The sequence below is a fragment of the Hemiscyllium ocellatum genome, chromosome 35 (assembly GCF_020745735.1).
Source record: "Hemiscyllium ocellatum isolate sHemOce1 chromosome 35, sHemOce1.pat.X.cur, whole genome shotgun sequence".
Taxonomy (NCBI): domain Eukaryota; kingdom Metazoa; phylum Chordata; class Chondrichthyes; order Orectolobiformes; family Hemiscylliidae; genus Hemiscyllium; species Hemiscyllium ocellatum.
The window spans coordinates 26,424,000-26,436,178 of record NC_083435.1 but is presented as its reverse complement, the minus strand read 5'-3'; the positions used below and the strand labels follow the sequence as shown (position 1 = coordinate 26,436,178).

At 54.7% G+C, this 12,179-nt stretch overlaps 1 protein-coding gene across 2 annotated transcripts in view; it reads right to left on the bottom strand.

Moving 5' to 3' along the window:
* Positions 1 to 10,149, bottom strand: part of rnf20 (ring finger protein 20, E3 ubiquitin protein ligase) — a 48,219-nt gene extending 38,070 nt beyond the window's left edge. The window contains exons 1-5 of one of the 2 annotated variants that reach the window (XM_060850324.1): positions 9,975 to 10,149; positions 8,657 to 8,894; positions 5,173 to 5,340; positions 2,734 to 2,893; positions 1,806 to 1,997 (exon numbers count right to left, since the gene is read on the bottom strand). In XM_060850324.1, coding sequence (XP_060706307.1) covers positions 1,806 to 1,997; positions 2,734 to 2,893; positions 5,173 to 5,340; positions 8,657 to 8,809 — 673 coding nt within the window. In that variant the 5' untranslated portion in view covers positions 8,810 to 8,894; positions 9,975 to 10,149. Of the gene's footprint in view, positions 1 to 1,805; positions 1,998 to 2,733; positions 2,894 to 5,172; positions 5,341 to 8,656; positions 8,895 to 9,916 lie in introns of both variants that reach the window. The other variant, XM_060850325.1, reaches the window with a different exon arrangement.
* Between the last annotated feature and the right edge of the window lie 2,030 nt (positions 10,150 to 12,179).

Genomic DNA, 12,179 nt, shown 5'->3' with positions numbered 1-12,179 from the left:
GTGAAGAGCTAGGGTTGACTTTTACACGAGGTTATGCGGAAAATTCAAGGTTACTTGGCCAAAAATAGAGGATTTACTTTTAAAAGAGATCGACTATTACTCAAGTATATACTATACGCATATGGAGTGAGCTGGCAGAGGATGTGGTGGAGGCTGGTACAATTGCAACATTTAAAAGGCATTTGGATGAGTACATGAATAGGAAGGGTTTGGAGGGATATGGGCCAGGTGTTGGCAGGTGGGGCTAGATTGGGTATGGATATCTGTTTGGCTTGGACGGGTTGGACTGAAGGGTCTGTTTCCGTGCTGTACATCTCTATGACTCTATGTAATACACCAAAAGCTTGATTGGCAGTATCATCCGAAAGCATCCACTCCCTCCACCACTGACGCTCAGTAGGTGCACTGCAGGAATTTACCAAGGCTCCTCAGACAGCACCTTCCAAACCCAAAAGCAATCCCATCTAGAAGGACAAGGGCAGCAGATACACAGGAACACCATCACCTGAAAGTTCCCCTCCGAGCCACTCACCACCCTGACTTGGAAATGTATGGCCATTCCTTCACCGTTGCTGGGGTAGAATCCTGGAATCCCCTCCCCAAGGGCATCATGGGTCAACCCAGATGGAGTTCACCCCCACCTTCTCAAGGGGATACCGAGAGATGGGCAATAAATGCTGGGCTCAGCCAGCGACACCACGTCCCACAGCAAAGAATAAAAACAGAACCTGGCTCAGAGAAGGTTTACTAAACTTTATCGTAGGTTTGGGGAGACTGGCAGGAATGTGCAGTTATTTCACAGATTGAGCCTGTGTCCATCGGAGTTTAGAAAAATGAGGTGATCTCACTGCAATGTAAAACCCTGAGAGGTCTTGACAGCGGGGGATGCTGAATAAAATGTTTCTCCTTACAGGAGAGATTACAATGAAGGGTTCACTGCTTAAATGTGGAGAGGCTCTTACCTTGACGACACACATGAGGACAAATTTATTCTCTCCCAGGATTGCGAGTTCTTGGATCTCACATCCCCAAAGTGATAAATATGAAATAATTGAACATTTCTGAGGCAGGAGTAAATAACTCTTTCCAGGACACAAGAAGTGGAAGATTTTTCTTTTTGCTCTCATCAAAACTAGGGTGCAAGAAACAGTTGGACAAAGGGGATACCAACTTACACAGAATGAGAAGACGGCCTTTTTAAATCCATCCATGGGATGAATATGGGTGCCTGGCAGCACCAGAATTTATTGCCCAGTCCCTAATTACCCAGAGGGCAGTTGGCAGTCAATCACATTGCTGTGGGCCTGGAGTCATATGTCAGACGAGGTAAGGATGGTAGTTTCCCTTCCTCAAGGATGGTAGTGAACCAGATGGGGTTGTCCAACAACGTACAATGGATTAATTGTAACAGCCTGAATTCCAGACTTTCATCCAATTCAAATTCCATCATCTGCCGTGGCAGGATTCAAACCCGGGTCCGGAGAACATGACCTGGGTCTCCGGATTAATCGTCCGGCGATAATACTGCCAGGCCACTGCCTACCTTAACGATCGCTCGGGCACTGTTGCCACGGAGAGAGCAGTTAACCGTTGTTTGTCACTTTACGCAACTCGACTCCGATTGGCCGCATTCCCTTGGCAACACGCTGACTGATGGGAGTCCGCTCACCTTGCTGGAGAGTGAAGGTGGACATTTAACTGCGCCCTCCGTGTCACCGTGGTGATGGTGGCTCAGCCAATCTCTCACGCTGGATAAAATGACGTCTATGTGCGTTTTTCCACCCCACCCCCGCTGAGCTGCTCACCGTTGCTGGTGACCCACTCGGCCAGCTGGTCAATCCGGAGGCGGAGCTTCTCGAAGACATCAGCGGTGCTGGATACGGCCTGGCGGGAATAGGCGACCCGATCCTGGAGCTGGAGTTCCATCTCCTCGCTGGTGCTGCTGGCCAACATGGCCAGGAATGGCAACGCGCTCTCACTCTGGCCCTCCCTGCACGCTGGAGACAGAACAGGAAAAGGCAGCAGTGCCACAGAACTGGTCCCACTCCATCCCCCCAAGACCCCCTCCGACCGTCCATCACCCAACCCTGCAACACAATAACAATCACTGCAATTACAGGGACATGGAGTACAGCAACTCTGCAGTTACAGGGACACGGAGTACAGGGCTGTCATATCAGTAACTGTACAGTTACAGGGACACAGGATATAGAGTAAAGGTCTTCCACATCAGCACAAACTGCACAGGACAGGAGTCTAGCAAGGAGACGTGGGCGGATGTGATCAGAAGCAAAGAGGTAGACTTTAAGGAGCATCTTAAAAGGGACAGAGAGAACAAGGAGTTGCAAGAGATGGAGGAAGGCACTTAGGGAAAGTGAGTGAGACAGAGAGAGAGACAGTGGCATGAATAAACAGAAATGGGAGAAGTGGAATATTCATAGTGTAAGAGAGACAGTGGGAGAGAGAGTGAGAGAGAGACACACAGAGAACATAGGAGCAAGAGAGAGAGAGAGAGACACAGCACAAGCAAGCAAAAGAGTTACAGCATGAGCAACCGAGCGTGAGTCAGAGGGTGAGAGTGTGTGTGTGTGTGTGTGTGTGTCAGAAAGAGAAAAAGAAAATGGAGTTTGATGGTTGGAGAGAGATTCCAGATCTTGGTTCCAGGAAATGGAGGATCCAGATGGAAGATGACGAGTGGATTGTTCTGGATTGACAGCTCCGCGTGTAGATTACCTTTCTCTCTCTCCTCACGACGGTCCCGTTCCTGGTTGCTATCAGAATCAGGCTCAGGGTCAGATACCACCAACATCTTCTTCTCAGACAGTACATCCCGGCTTTCCTGCTCTTGCTCCAGATCCCAACGCTGCAGGATAATCCGCACGTTCTCATCAAACTGAGGGAGCAAGACCCAGGCTCAGTATCAATGGCTGACCTTTCACCCCTCCAGGGTCATGTCCAGATCATTCCTGCGATGGGGCTCTGTCATTAGTCCCGCGCTGTCCCTGTCCCTGACCTGATGGTGGCCATGTCCCTGTTCCTGAGCCGGCACTGTCCCTGTCCACGGGCTGTCCCTGTCCCTGACCCTGCCCTGTCCCCCGTCCCTGACCCCGTCTGTCCCCCTCCATGACCACGCACTGTCCCCCTCCCTGACCCTGCCCTGTTCTCCATCTCTGACCCCCGTCCCTGACCCCCCCACCTGTCCCAGACCCCACCTTGTCCCCGTCCTTGACCCCACAGTTGGACCTGTCCCTGACCCTGCCCTGTTCCCCGTCCCCGACCCCGCCCTGTCCCACGTTCCCGACCTGTTCCCCATCCCTGACCCCACGCTGTGACCTGTCCCTCACCCCGCCCTGTCTCCATCCTTGACCCCGAGCTCTCCCCTGTCCCTGTTCCCGTGCTGTCCCTGTCACCGCGCTGTGCCCCGTCCCTGACCCCGCGCTACCCCCCATCCCTGACCCCGGCATGTCCCAGTCCCCGCCCTGTCCCCCATCCCTGACCCCGCTCTGACCCGTCCCTGACACCGCCCTGTGCCCTGTCTCTGACCCCGTGCCCTGTCCCCAGTCCTTGACACTACGTTGTGACCTGTCCCTGACCCCGCCCTGACCCCGCACTTTTCCCCGTCCCTGACCCAGCCCCTGCCGGTCCCCGTCCCCACCTTGTCCCCCATCCCTGACCCTGCTGTGTCCCTGTCCCTGACCCCGTGCTGTCCTTATCACCGCGCTGTCCCGTCCGACCCCATGCTCTTCACCCATCCCTGACCATGCGCTGTGCCCCGTCCCTGACACCGCCCTATCCCCAGTCCTTGACCCCACCCTGTCTCCAGGCCTTGAGACCGTGCTGTGACCTGTCCCTGACCCCGCCCTGTCCCCGCCCATGACCACACCCTGTTCCCGTCCCTGACCCCGCCGTGTGACCCCACCCTGACCCTGATCCCGCCCTGTCCTCCGCCCCGGACACCTCCCTTACCCAGCCCTGCCTCCGTCCCAGATCCCGCGTTTTCCCCCCATCCCTGACCCTGCGCTGTGCCCCGTCCCTGACCCTGCGCTGTGCCCCGTCCCTGACCCCGCCCTATCCCCCTGTCCCTGACCCTAGCCCTGTGCCCGTCTTTGACTCCACCCTGTCCCCAGTCCTTGAGACCGTGCTGTGACCTGTCCCTGACCCTGCCCTGTCCCCATCCATGACCACACCCTGTCCCCGCCCTGTCCTCCGCCTTGGACCCCTCCCTTACCCCACCCTGCCCCTGTCCCAGATCCCACCCTGTCTCTGTCCCTGATTCCACGTTTTTCCCCAATCCCTGTCCCCGCCCTGTCCCCGTCATTGACCCCACCCTGTCCCCCTTCCTCCTCCCCACCCTGTCGCCCGCCCCGATCCCAAGCTGTCCCTGTCCCTGCGCAATCCCTTGTCCCTGACCCCACGATGTCCCCCCGTCCCTGACCCCGGCTGTCCCAGTCCCCGCCTTGTCCCCCGTCCCTGACCCCAGCCTATCCCATTCCCCACCCTGTCCTCGTCCCTGACCCCGCCCTGTCCCCAGTCCATGACCTTACCCTGTCCCCGGCCTTGACACCGCGCTGTGACCTGTCCATTTCCCCGTCCTGTGACCCGTCGCTGTCCCCGTCCCTGACCCCGCCCTCCACCCCAGACCCCTCCCATACCCCGCCCTGTCCCCGTCCCAGATCCCATGCTTTTTCCCCGTCCCTGACCCTACCCTGTTCCCATCACTGATTCCGCGCGACTCCCCGTTCCCGTCCCACGCCCTGACCCTCCTCCCTGGCTCCGCCCTGACCCCCGTCACTGACCCCGCCCTGTCCCCCGTCACTGACCACGCCCTGTCCCCCGTCCCCGTCCCCTGTCACTGACCCCGCCCTGTCCCCTGTCCCCATTCCACGCCCTGGCGCCAGTCCCTGGCCCCGCGCATTCCCCTGCCCCTGGCCCCGCGCACTCCCCTGACCCTGGCCCCGCGCTGCCCCCTGTACCTGACCCCGTTCTACCCACTGTCCCTGGATGTATTTGATTGGGACAATGTAGAGGGAGTTTTAAGCTGTGCCGCCCCCCCCCCGCCCTGGCAGTGTTTGATGGGGACAAAGCAGAAACACCTTTGTACCTAGCCCTGGGAGTACCTGCCTTGGGCGAGTGGAGGGTGAGGGTTGGGGGGGGATAGTGCCCACACTGTACCTGGCACCAGTAGCGGTTCAGAATGAGGAGGGTGGCATCATCTGTGGCTTGCCGTTTCACCAGCTTCTCGATCTGTTCCCTCAGCTCATCCTCGATGGTCTGTCGCTGATCGATCACCTCAGCGAGCTTCCGGTTTTTGCTCTGCAGTGTCCGGATGTCAAGCTCCTCCTGGGGGGGTGGGGGGGCAGAGCAAGGTTAGGTGGGGCAGGTGAGGTCAGAGGTGAGAGGTCAGAGTCAGGCGCAGTCTGTAAGCTCCAGTGCCTGGGCAGCAGAGCACCGAGGTATTGGTACTCCCCCTTTGGACACAGGCAGACACACTCCATTGGTGAATTCCTTTGAGCTTAGACTTTGGCAACAGGCTCAGGGCTCATTGACATCATTTTTCAGGGACTGACTGAACGCTCCAGGAATAAATGAGAAAGAAAGCCTTTTGTGGCAGTGAGAGAGTCAACAAATGGAGGTAACGGATCAAACATTAGCAGCTCAAGGATCATAAGAAGGGAGTTGGGGGGACGGGGGGGTGGGTGGCATTTATCTGAGAGAAGTTGTACTGCCTTCAGAGGCAGACCCCAGACGCTTCACTGTGCTAATGCCGAATTTCTCATGAGCGGAGGTTGGGCTTCTACTCGCTGGGGTTGAGAAGAACTTATGAAAACAAAAACATTTCTGAGGGACTTGGCAGGGTAGGTGCGGGGAGGCTGTTCCCGGAGCACACGAACATAATCTCAAGAGAAAGTGGCCATCGGATTAAGGCAGAGATGTCGCCCTCTCAGGGAATGATCAGGTCAGTCGTGATCTCATTGAACGGTGGAGCAGACTCAGTGGCCTGAATGGCCTCTTTCTTCCTCCAGTCGTGTGAGGAGCACTGATTTGGTGTTAGTGCCCGGGTTGTGCTGACCTGGATGGCATTGCCCCAATAGGCAGTGGTAGCAGATTTAACACAACAAAATGTCAGGGACACGGACAGGGACAACACAGGGTTAGGGCCAGAGAAACTGGGCAAAGGCTCCGAGTGGGGGGAAAGAATTGTCAGGTGACAGGGATAAATGGGTAACTGGAGTGTTCGGTGATTCACAAGATGTGGGAGTCAGCACAAAAGTCAGTGCGTAGAATCCCTACAGTGTGGAAGCAGGCCATTTGGCCCATCAAGTCCACACCGACCCTCTGAAGAGCGTCACCCCCAGCCCCCTACTTATCCCTGTAACCGTGCATTTCCCATGGCTAACCTGCCTCATCTGCACTTCCCTAGACACTATGGGGTAATAGCGTGGCCAAGTCCACCTCTGGACCGTGGGAGGAAACCCACACAGACACGAGAAGAATGTGCAAACTCCACACACAGATTTTCGCCCCAGGCTAGACTCAAACCTGGCCTGGTGCTGTGAGGCAGCAGTGCTAACCACTGCGCCACCAATTATCTTTCTGAAGGTGGTGGTAAGCCACCGTCTTGCACCAGCAAGGGGCTTTCAAGGCACTACAGAGGGTAGGAACGATTCAATCAGGTAACTGAGAAACTGGGCTCATGTCTGGATAGGACCCACTTTCCCCGTTAAGGGGCAATTGATGAGACAGAAGAGGTTGCCACCACAATCCAGTCACACGAACACAAAACCTGTATTCCCAATTTACCAAGCTGAATTTCAAATCCCCCAGCGGCCAGGTTGGAGACAGATTCTGCTGCAGGGATCATTAATCTGAACCTCTGGGTTACTGCTCCAGTAGCATTTGGACTGGATCACCATATCTCACGATATAATCGAGCACAGCTTCTCTTTCAAATAGCCAATCCAGTGACAATGGGTAACTGAGCTTTGATGACAGAAACTGCAAAGCTCAGAGATGCAGAAGAATCTCGGGTGTGTAACTGCATATTCACTAAAAAAGTAGATACGTTGCTAAGTCAACTAAAGAGAAAAGTTAAGATAATACTGTCATTCATCAAGACAAGAAGTAAATACTTCAAGGTTATGCTTCAACTTACACAGGGCACTGGTCAGATCAGATCCAGACTTAGGTCACCAGAATCCTGCCAGACAATAGGGTTGGTCAGAGTATTGAGTACAGGAGTTGGGAGGTCATGTTGCGGCTGTACAGGACATTGGTTAGGCCACTGTTGGAATATTGCGTGCAATTCTGGTCTCCTTCCTGTCGGAAAGATGTTGTGAAACTTGAAAGGGTTCAGAAAAGATTTACAAGGATGTTGCCAGGGTTGGAGAATTTGAGCTACAGGGAGAGGCTGAACAGGCTGGGGCTGTTTTCCCTGGAGCGTTGGAGGCTGAGAGATGACTTTATAGAGATTTATAAAATCATGAGGGGCCTGGAAAGAATACATAGACAAAGTCTTTTCCCTGGGGTCAGGGAGTCCAGAACTAGAGGGCATAGGATCAGGGTGATAAAGGAAAGATATAAAAGGGACTTAAGAGGCAATTTTTTCACGCAGAGGGTGGTATGTGTATGGAATGAGCTGCCAGAGGAAGTGGTGGAGGCTGGTACAATTGCAACATTGAAGAGGCATTTGGATGGGTATATGAATAGGAAGGGTTTGGAGGGATATCGGCCGGGTGCTGGCAGATGGGACTAGATTGGGTTGGGATATCTGGTCGGTATGGACGGGTTGGACCGAAGGGTCTGTTTTCGTGCTGTACATCTCTGTGACTATGACTGCCTCTTCTCATTCAGAAGAGACGGCTGGTGGTGGTTTAATCCGAGGGTCACCTCTCCTCGGGCAAGGGATTGGCCTTCTTTCAGAGTACGGTGCACAGTATCAGCCCCTCTATTTCAGAAAGGATTTAATGCATTGGAGGCAGTTCAGAGAACACTTCAGACATTAAAGGGTGGATTGCTTTATGACAGTATGTTCAAACTGACTTGGCTTGTATCTGGAGTTTGGAAGGGTTAGGTGGCAACTGGATTGAAACGTACAAGATCCGGAGGAATCTCAGAGCTAGGTGTAGAGATAATAGTCAAATCTAGAACTATGGGTCATAATTCAAAATAAAAAAATAATCAGGGGTAACCCAAAGATCAGGGCAGCTTTCTTTTCTCTCAGAGGGTGGTGAATCTGCCTGGAAAAGGTGGTGGAAGGACAGACTCTTGTTACACAATGGGGAGCGTGAAGGGTAATCCGGGGTCAGCAGGAAGGTAGAATCGATGTCACAGTCTGGGAGAAAGTGAGGACTGCAGATGCTAGAGATCAGAGTCACAAAAGGGTGACGTTGGAAAAGCACAGCCGGTCAGGCAGCATCCGATGAGCAGGAGAGTCGACGTTTCAAGCATAATCTCAGGGATGTGGATGAAGACCTTATGCCTGAAACATGGACTCTCCTGTTCCTCGGATGCTGCCTGACCGTGCTGTGCTTTTCTGGTGCCACACTGTTTGATTGAGGTCAGGCCAGTGTGGGTCTCGTTAACGGGTGAGGAGGGGCTTGGTTGATTTGGTGATGGGGGTGGGGGGGGGGGGTTTTGGAATGAGAATGTCACTCACCGTGGAACTGTCGCTCCCCAGTTTGATGGTCTCCACCTTGGCCCCCGAGCTCCCCGCCGACTCCTCCAGGTTGGCTGATTTCTCGGGAGGCCCAGGTGGTGGGTCTGCTGCCGCCCGCTTGGAGCCCGCGCCCGGCGTCTCCCTCTCCTTCATGGCGGTGGCGGAGGAGGGGGAGGGTGTCTGCGAAGGGACGGCTCCAGGCTAAGGCTCAGCTCCCCAGGAGCTGCCAGGTCCGTCACTGGAAGGCAGAGCAGAAAAGGTGAATCGTCACGGCTCGTTTCCGGGACACAAGCCTCAAACCCGGCAGCGCGGTTCCTCACGGGATAATCTAGGACCAAAAGGGATGCAGCTTCAAACCAAGGGGGTGTCAACTCGAGATGGAAATGGGGAAGAACATCTTTGGAGCTCTACTCTGCAGGCTACATTGCTGAACTTACTCGAGGCTTGGTTATTTGAGAGATTAAGGCTGGGACCGATTATGAAGATGGGAGGGAGCAGAAACAAGATCAGAAATGGATCTCGTTCAACGTCTCAAACAGTTCTTACAGTCCCATCGCCGTCTGGGTGAGGAAATTTCTCCCGAATTCCTGACTTGCAGGGGCAGGCAACTGGCGAGGGTCAGAAGTCAATACCTTCCTTTGGTCTGGCCGTCAGAAGAAATGTTATGTCTCCCTCCCACGTCCCCCACCTGCAATGAGTCAGAGCTCAGTATCCTCTTTCCCCCCCTCCCCTCCTCTCAAAAATGTTTTGGGTGCGGGTGGGAGGGGAGGTTCACAGCTGTAGGAATACCACCGCCCGCCCACCCCTGAATCGGCATCGCAGGCGCTCCTTTCCACCCCCCCCTGCCAGAGTAAACCAAAATCCAATAGATGCTCCAGAGATACTCAGCCGGGGGTGGCCATCGCTGCGCCTCCACAGCCAAGCCCACTCGACGGAGGGGCTCGTCTCAGGGTCTCCCCAAGCAGGTTGGGGGGCTGGGGAAGGGGGGGGGGGGGTGGTTGGGGTGCAAGAGCTTCCCTTCCCTTCTCCATTGGGAAGGGGGACAGAGGCCACTCGCCCCCTCCAGCCCCTGCTGGCTCCTGGAGGGAGTCCCCACCAGGAATCTGCACTACTCCCCAACCCCAGGGCAGTGTTGTATTCCCCCCCCAATATATCATGAGGATGGGGAAGGGGTACAGTGATGACCCAGCTGCAGGCTCCCCTTCCCCCCCCCTCTCCCCTCCCCTCCTCCACAACAGTAACAGCAGCAACACCATCCACCTCCACCTCCTCCACTTGCTGCTCTGGCCTGACACCCGGAAGTGAAGATGCTCCTCACCCTCCGCCAGCAGAAAACCCGGAAGTGGGCGGGGCCAGACTGACGAGAATCGAGGGGAGGGGCGGGGCGTTCAAGAAGGGACGCTGGGAGGACCGACCGCCGGCGGCCGGGGACCGGGACGGAGTGTGTCGGAGCCGCGAGGACCGGAACCAACGCGATGACGTCAGGGCGGCGGAAAAGGAGACGCTGCTAAAGGGAGACGAGAGGAGACGCTCGGGAGAGCGGGCGGTGCGGAGCGACGGCGCACCCTGCAGGACGGGAGGTGACAGAGCACACGCTGCAGGACGGGAGGGAGACCGAGCGCACCCTGCTGGACGGGAGGAGACAGAACACACACTGCACGATGGGAGGGAGACAGAGCGCACCCTGCTGGACGGGAGGACACAGAGCACACGCTGCAGGACGGGAGGGGAGACAGCGCGCACCCTGCAGGACGGGAGGACACAGAGCACACGCTGCACAATGGGAGGGAGACAGCGCGCACCCTGCAGGACGGGAGGACACAGAGCACACGCTGCACGATGGGAGGGAGACAGAGCGCACCCTGCAGGACGGGAGGACGAAGGCCGGGTCCGCGGAACACGATCCCTGCTGCACAGATTCAGCAGATTGGTTCATCCTGACCACATCTTTCTGCGTGACCTGACTGACGTTAATTATTATTATTTTTAACCCATGGACAAACTTTATTTGGAAAATCGGCCTTCTTTATACATAGTCGGCACTGAGGGAGTGCCGCAGTGTCAGAGGGTCAGTCCTGAGGGAGTGCCGCACTGTCAGAGGGTCAGTACTGAAGGAGTGCTGCACTGTCAGAAGGTCATACTGAGGGAGTGTCACACTGTCAGAGGGTCAGTACTGAAGGAGTGCCGCACTGTCAGTGCTTGTGCCTCCTTTTAGAAGTTGTTGGGTTTGTAGTTATTATCTCAAATCACTATCCCCAATATATTGTGTCATTTTCTCTCTTTTGTACATTAAATTTGATCTGCCCTCTGTCTGACTCTTGTCTTCACATAAGTGAGCTCATTACTGCACCGCTGAGTTTTGGATTATTTCTTGATATTTCTAAACCAAGCTGCAGACATGTGACACCACTCATCTGAAGCAGATGCAACCTACACCCAGCTGTTCTGGAATACTGCTGTTATAAATCATGCCTGCAATCTCTAATTCTTAATCATAAATATATGGACATCTCTAATTGACCTGTTCAGACATGTGGCATACATTTGCAGCAGGTACGACTTGCACCTGGGTTTCTTGGCCCAGAGGTTGGGACATTACCTCTGCGTTATAAAATACTTTGCAGTCAGCCAAATTCATGTCGCACAGCAGCGATTATAATCCCCTTGTTGCACTTTGCTGAAGTCTGATAGCGATGTTCATCAGTCTGCTGACTGATGTTCGAACACAGAGGTGGGACTGAAGCCTGGGTCTCATTGCTTGGTGGTAGAGACACGACCGCAATGCCGTATGGGCCCATTTACCGCAGTCTGGATCCTTCCTAACCAACCTGTTCAGCAAGCTTATTCACACTGCTTTGGACTGGGTAGGACCCGAACCAGGGATTCCTGGTCCAGAAATAGAAACTATACCACTGTGCTATCTTAGCCCCAAACAATCGCAGCACTTCAATCCAATCTGTGAAGTGACAATTCACCTTCACTGGCCAGCATTGTATCCAAACAGTCACTGTTCCAGGAGTCCCGTCATAGTTCCACCATCTCGCATTGAGCAAATGCCTGTTTGAAAATCAACACACCATCAACCTTACAATGTTGCTCTTGACCTGTTGCGCGGTTTGGGACTCTTGTGTTGCAGTAGTAGTGTCCCTCCCTACCTGTTGGACGGGAGGTCCGCGTTCAAGTCCCACTTGCTCCTATGGGGACTTCCATCATACCATCATTCCTTTTCTGGACAACCTATTCAGAGGAATTATCACACACCTCTGAAGCATGCGGGAGTTGAACTGGGTCCTCCCGGTCCAGGGGTGCAGGCACTACCACTGCGCCACAAGAGGGCCTTGCATGAGTCAGATCACATCTCGTCTATTGCTTGAATTTATCAAGTCCAAATGGACAGCGGGGAGGGTGAGGGCACAGCTTTTCTACTTGAGGGATGGGGAGAATCGCTCCTCTAAGAGGCTTCCAGTCAACAGGTGCTGAAGGGGTTAACAGTGAAGTTTCTGGAGCTGTCAGTCACTGTTGG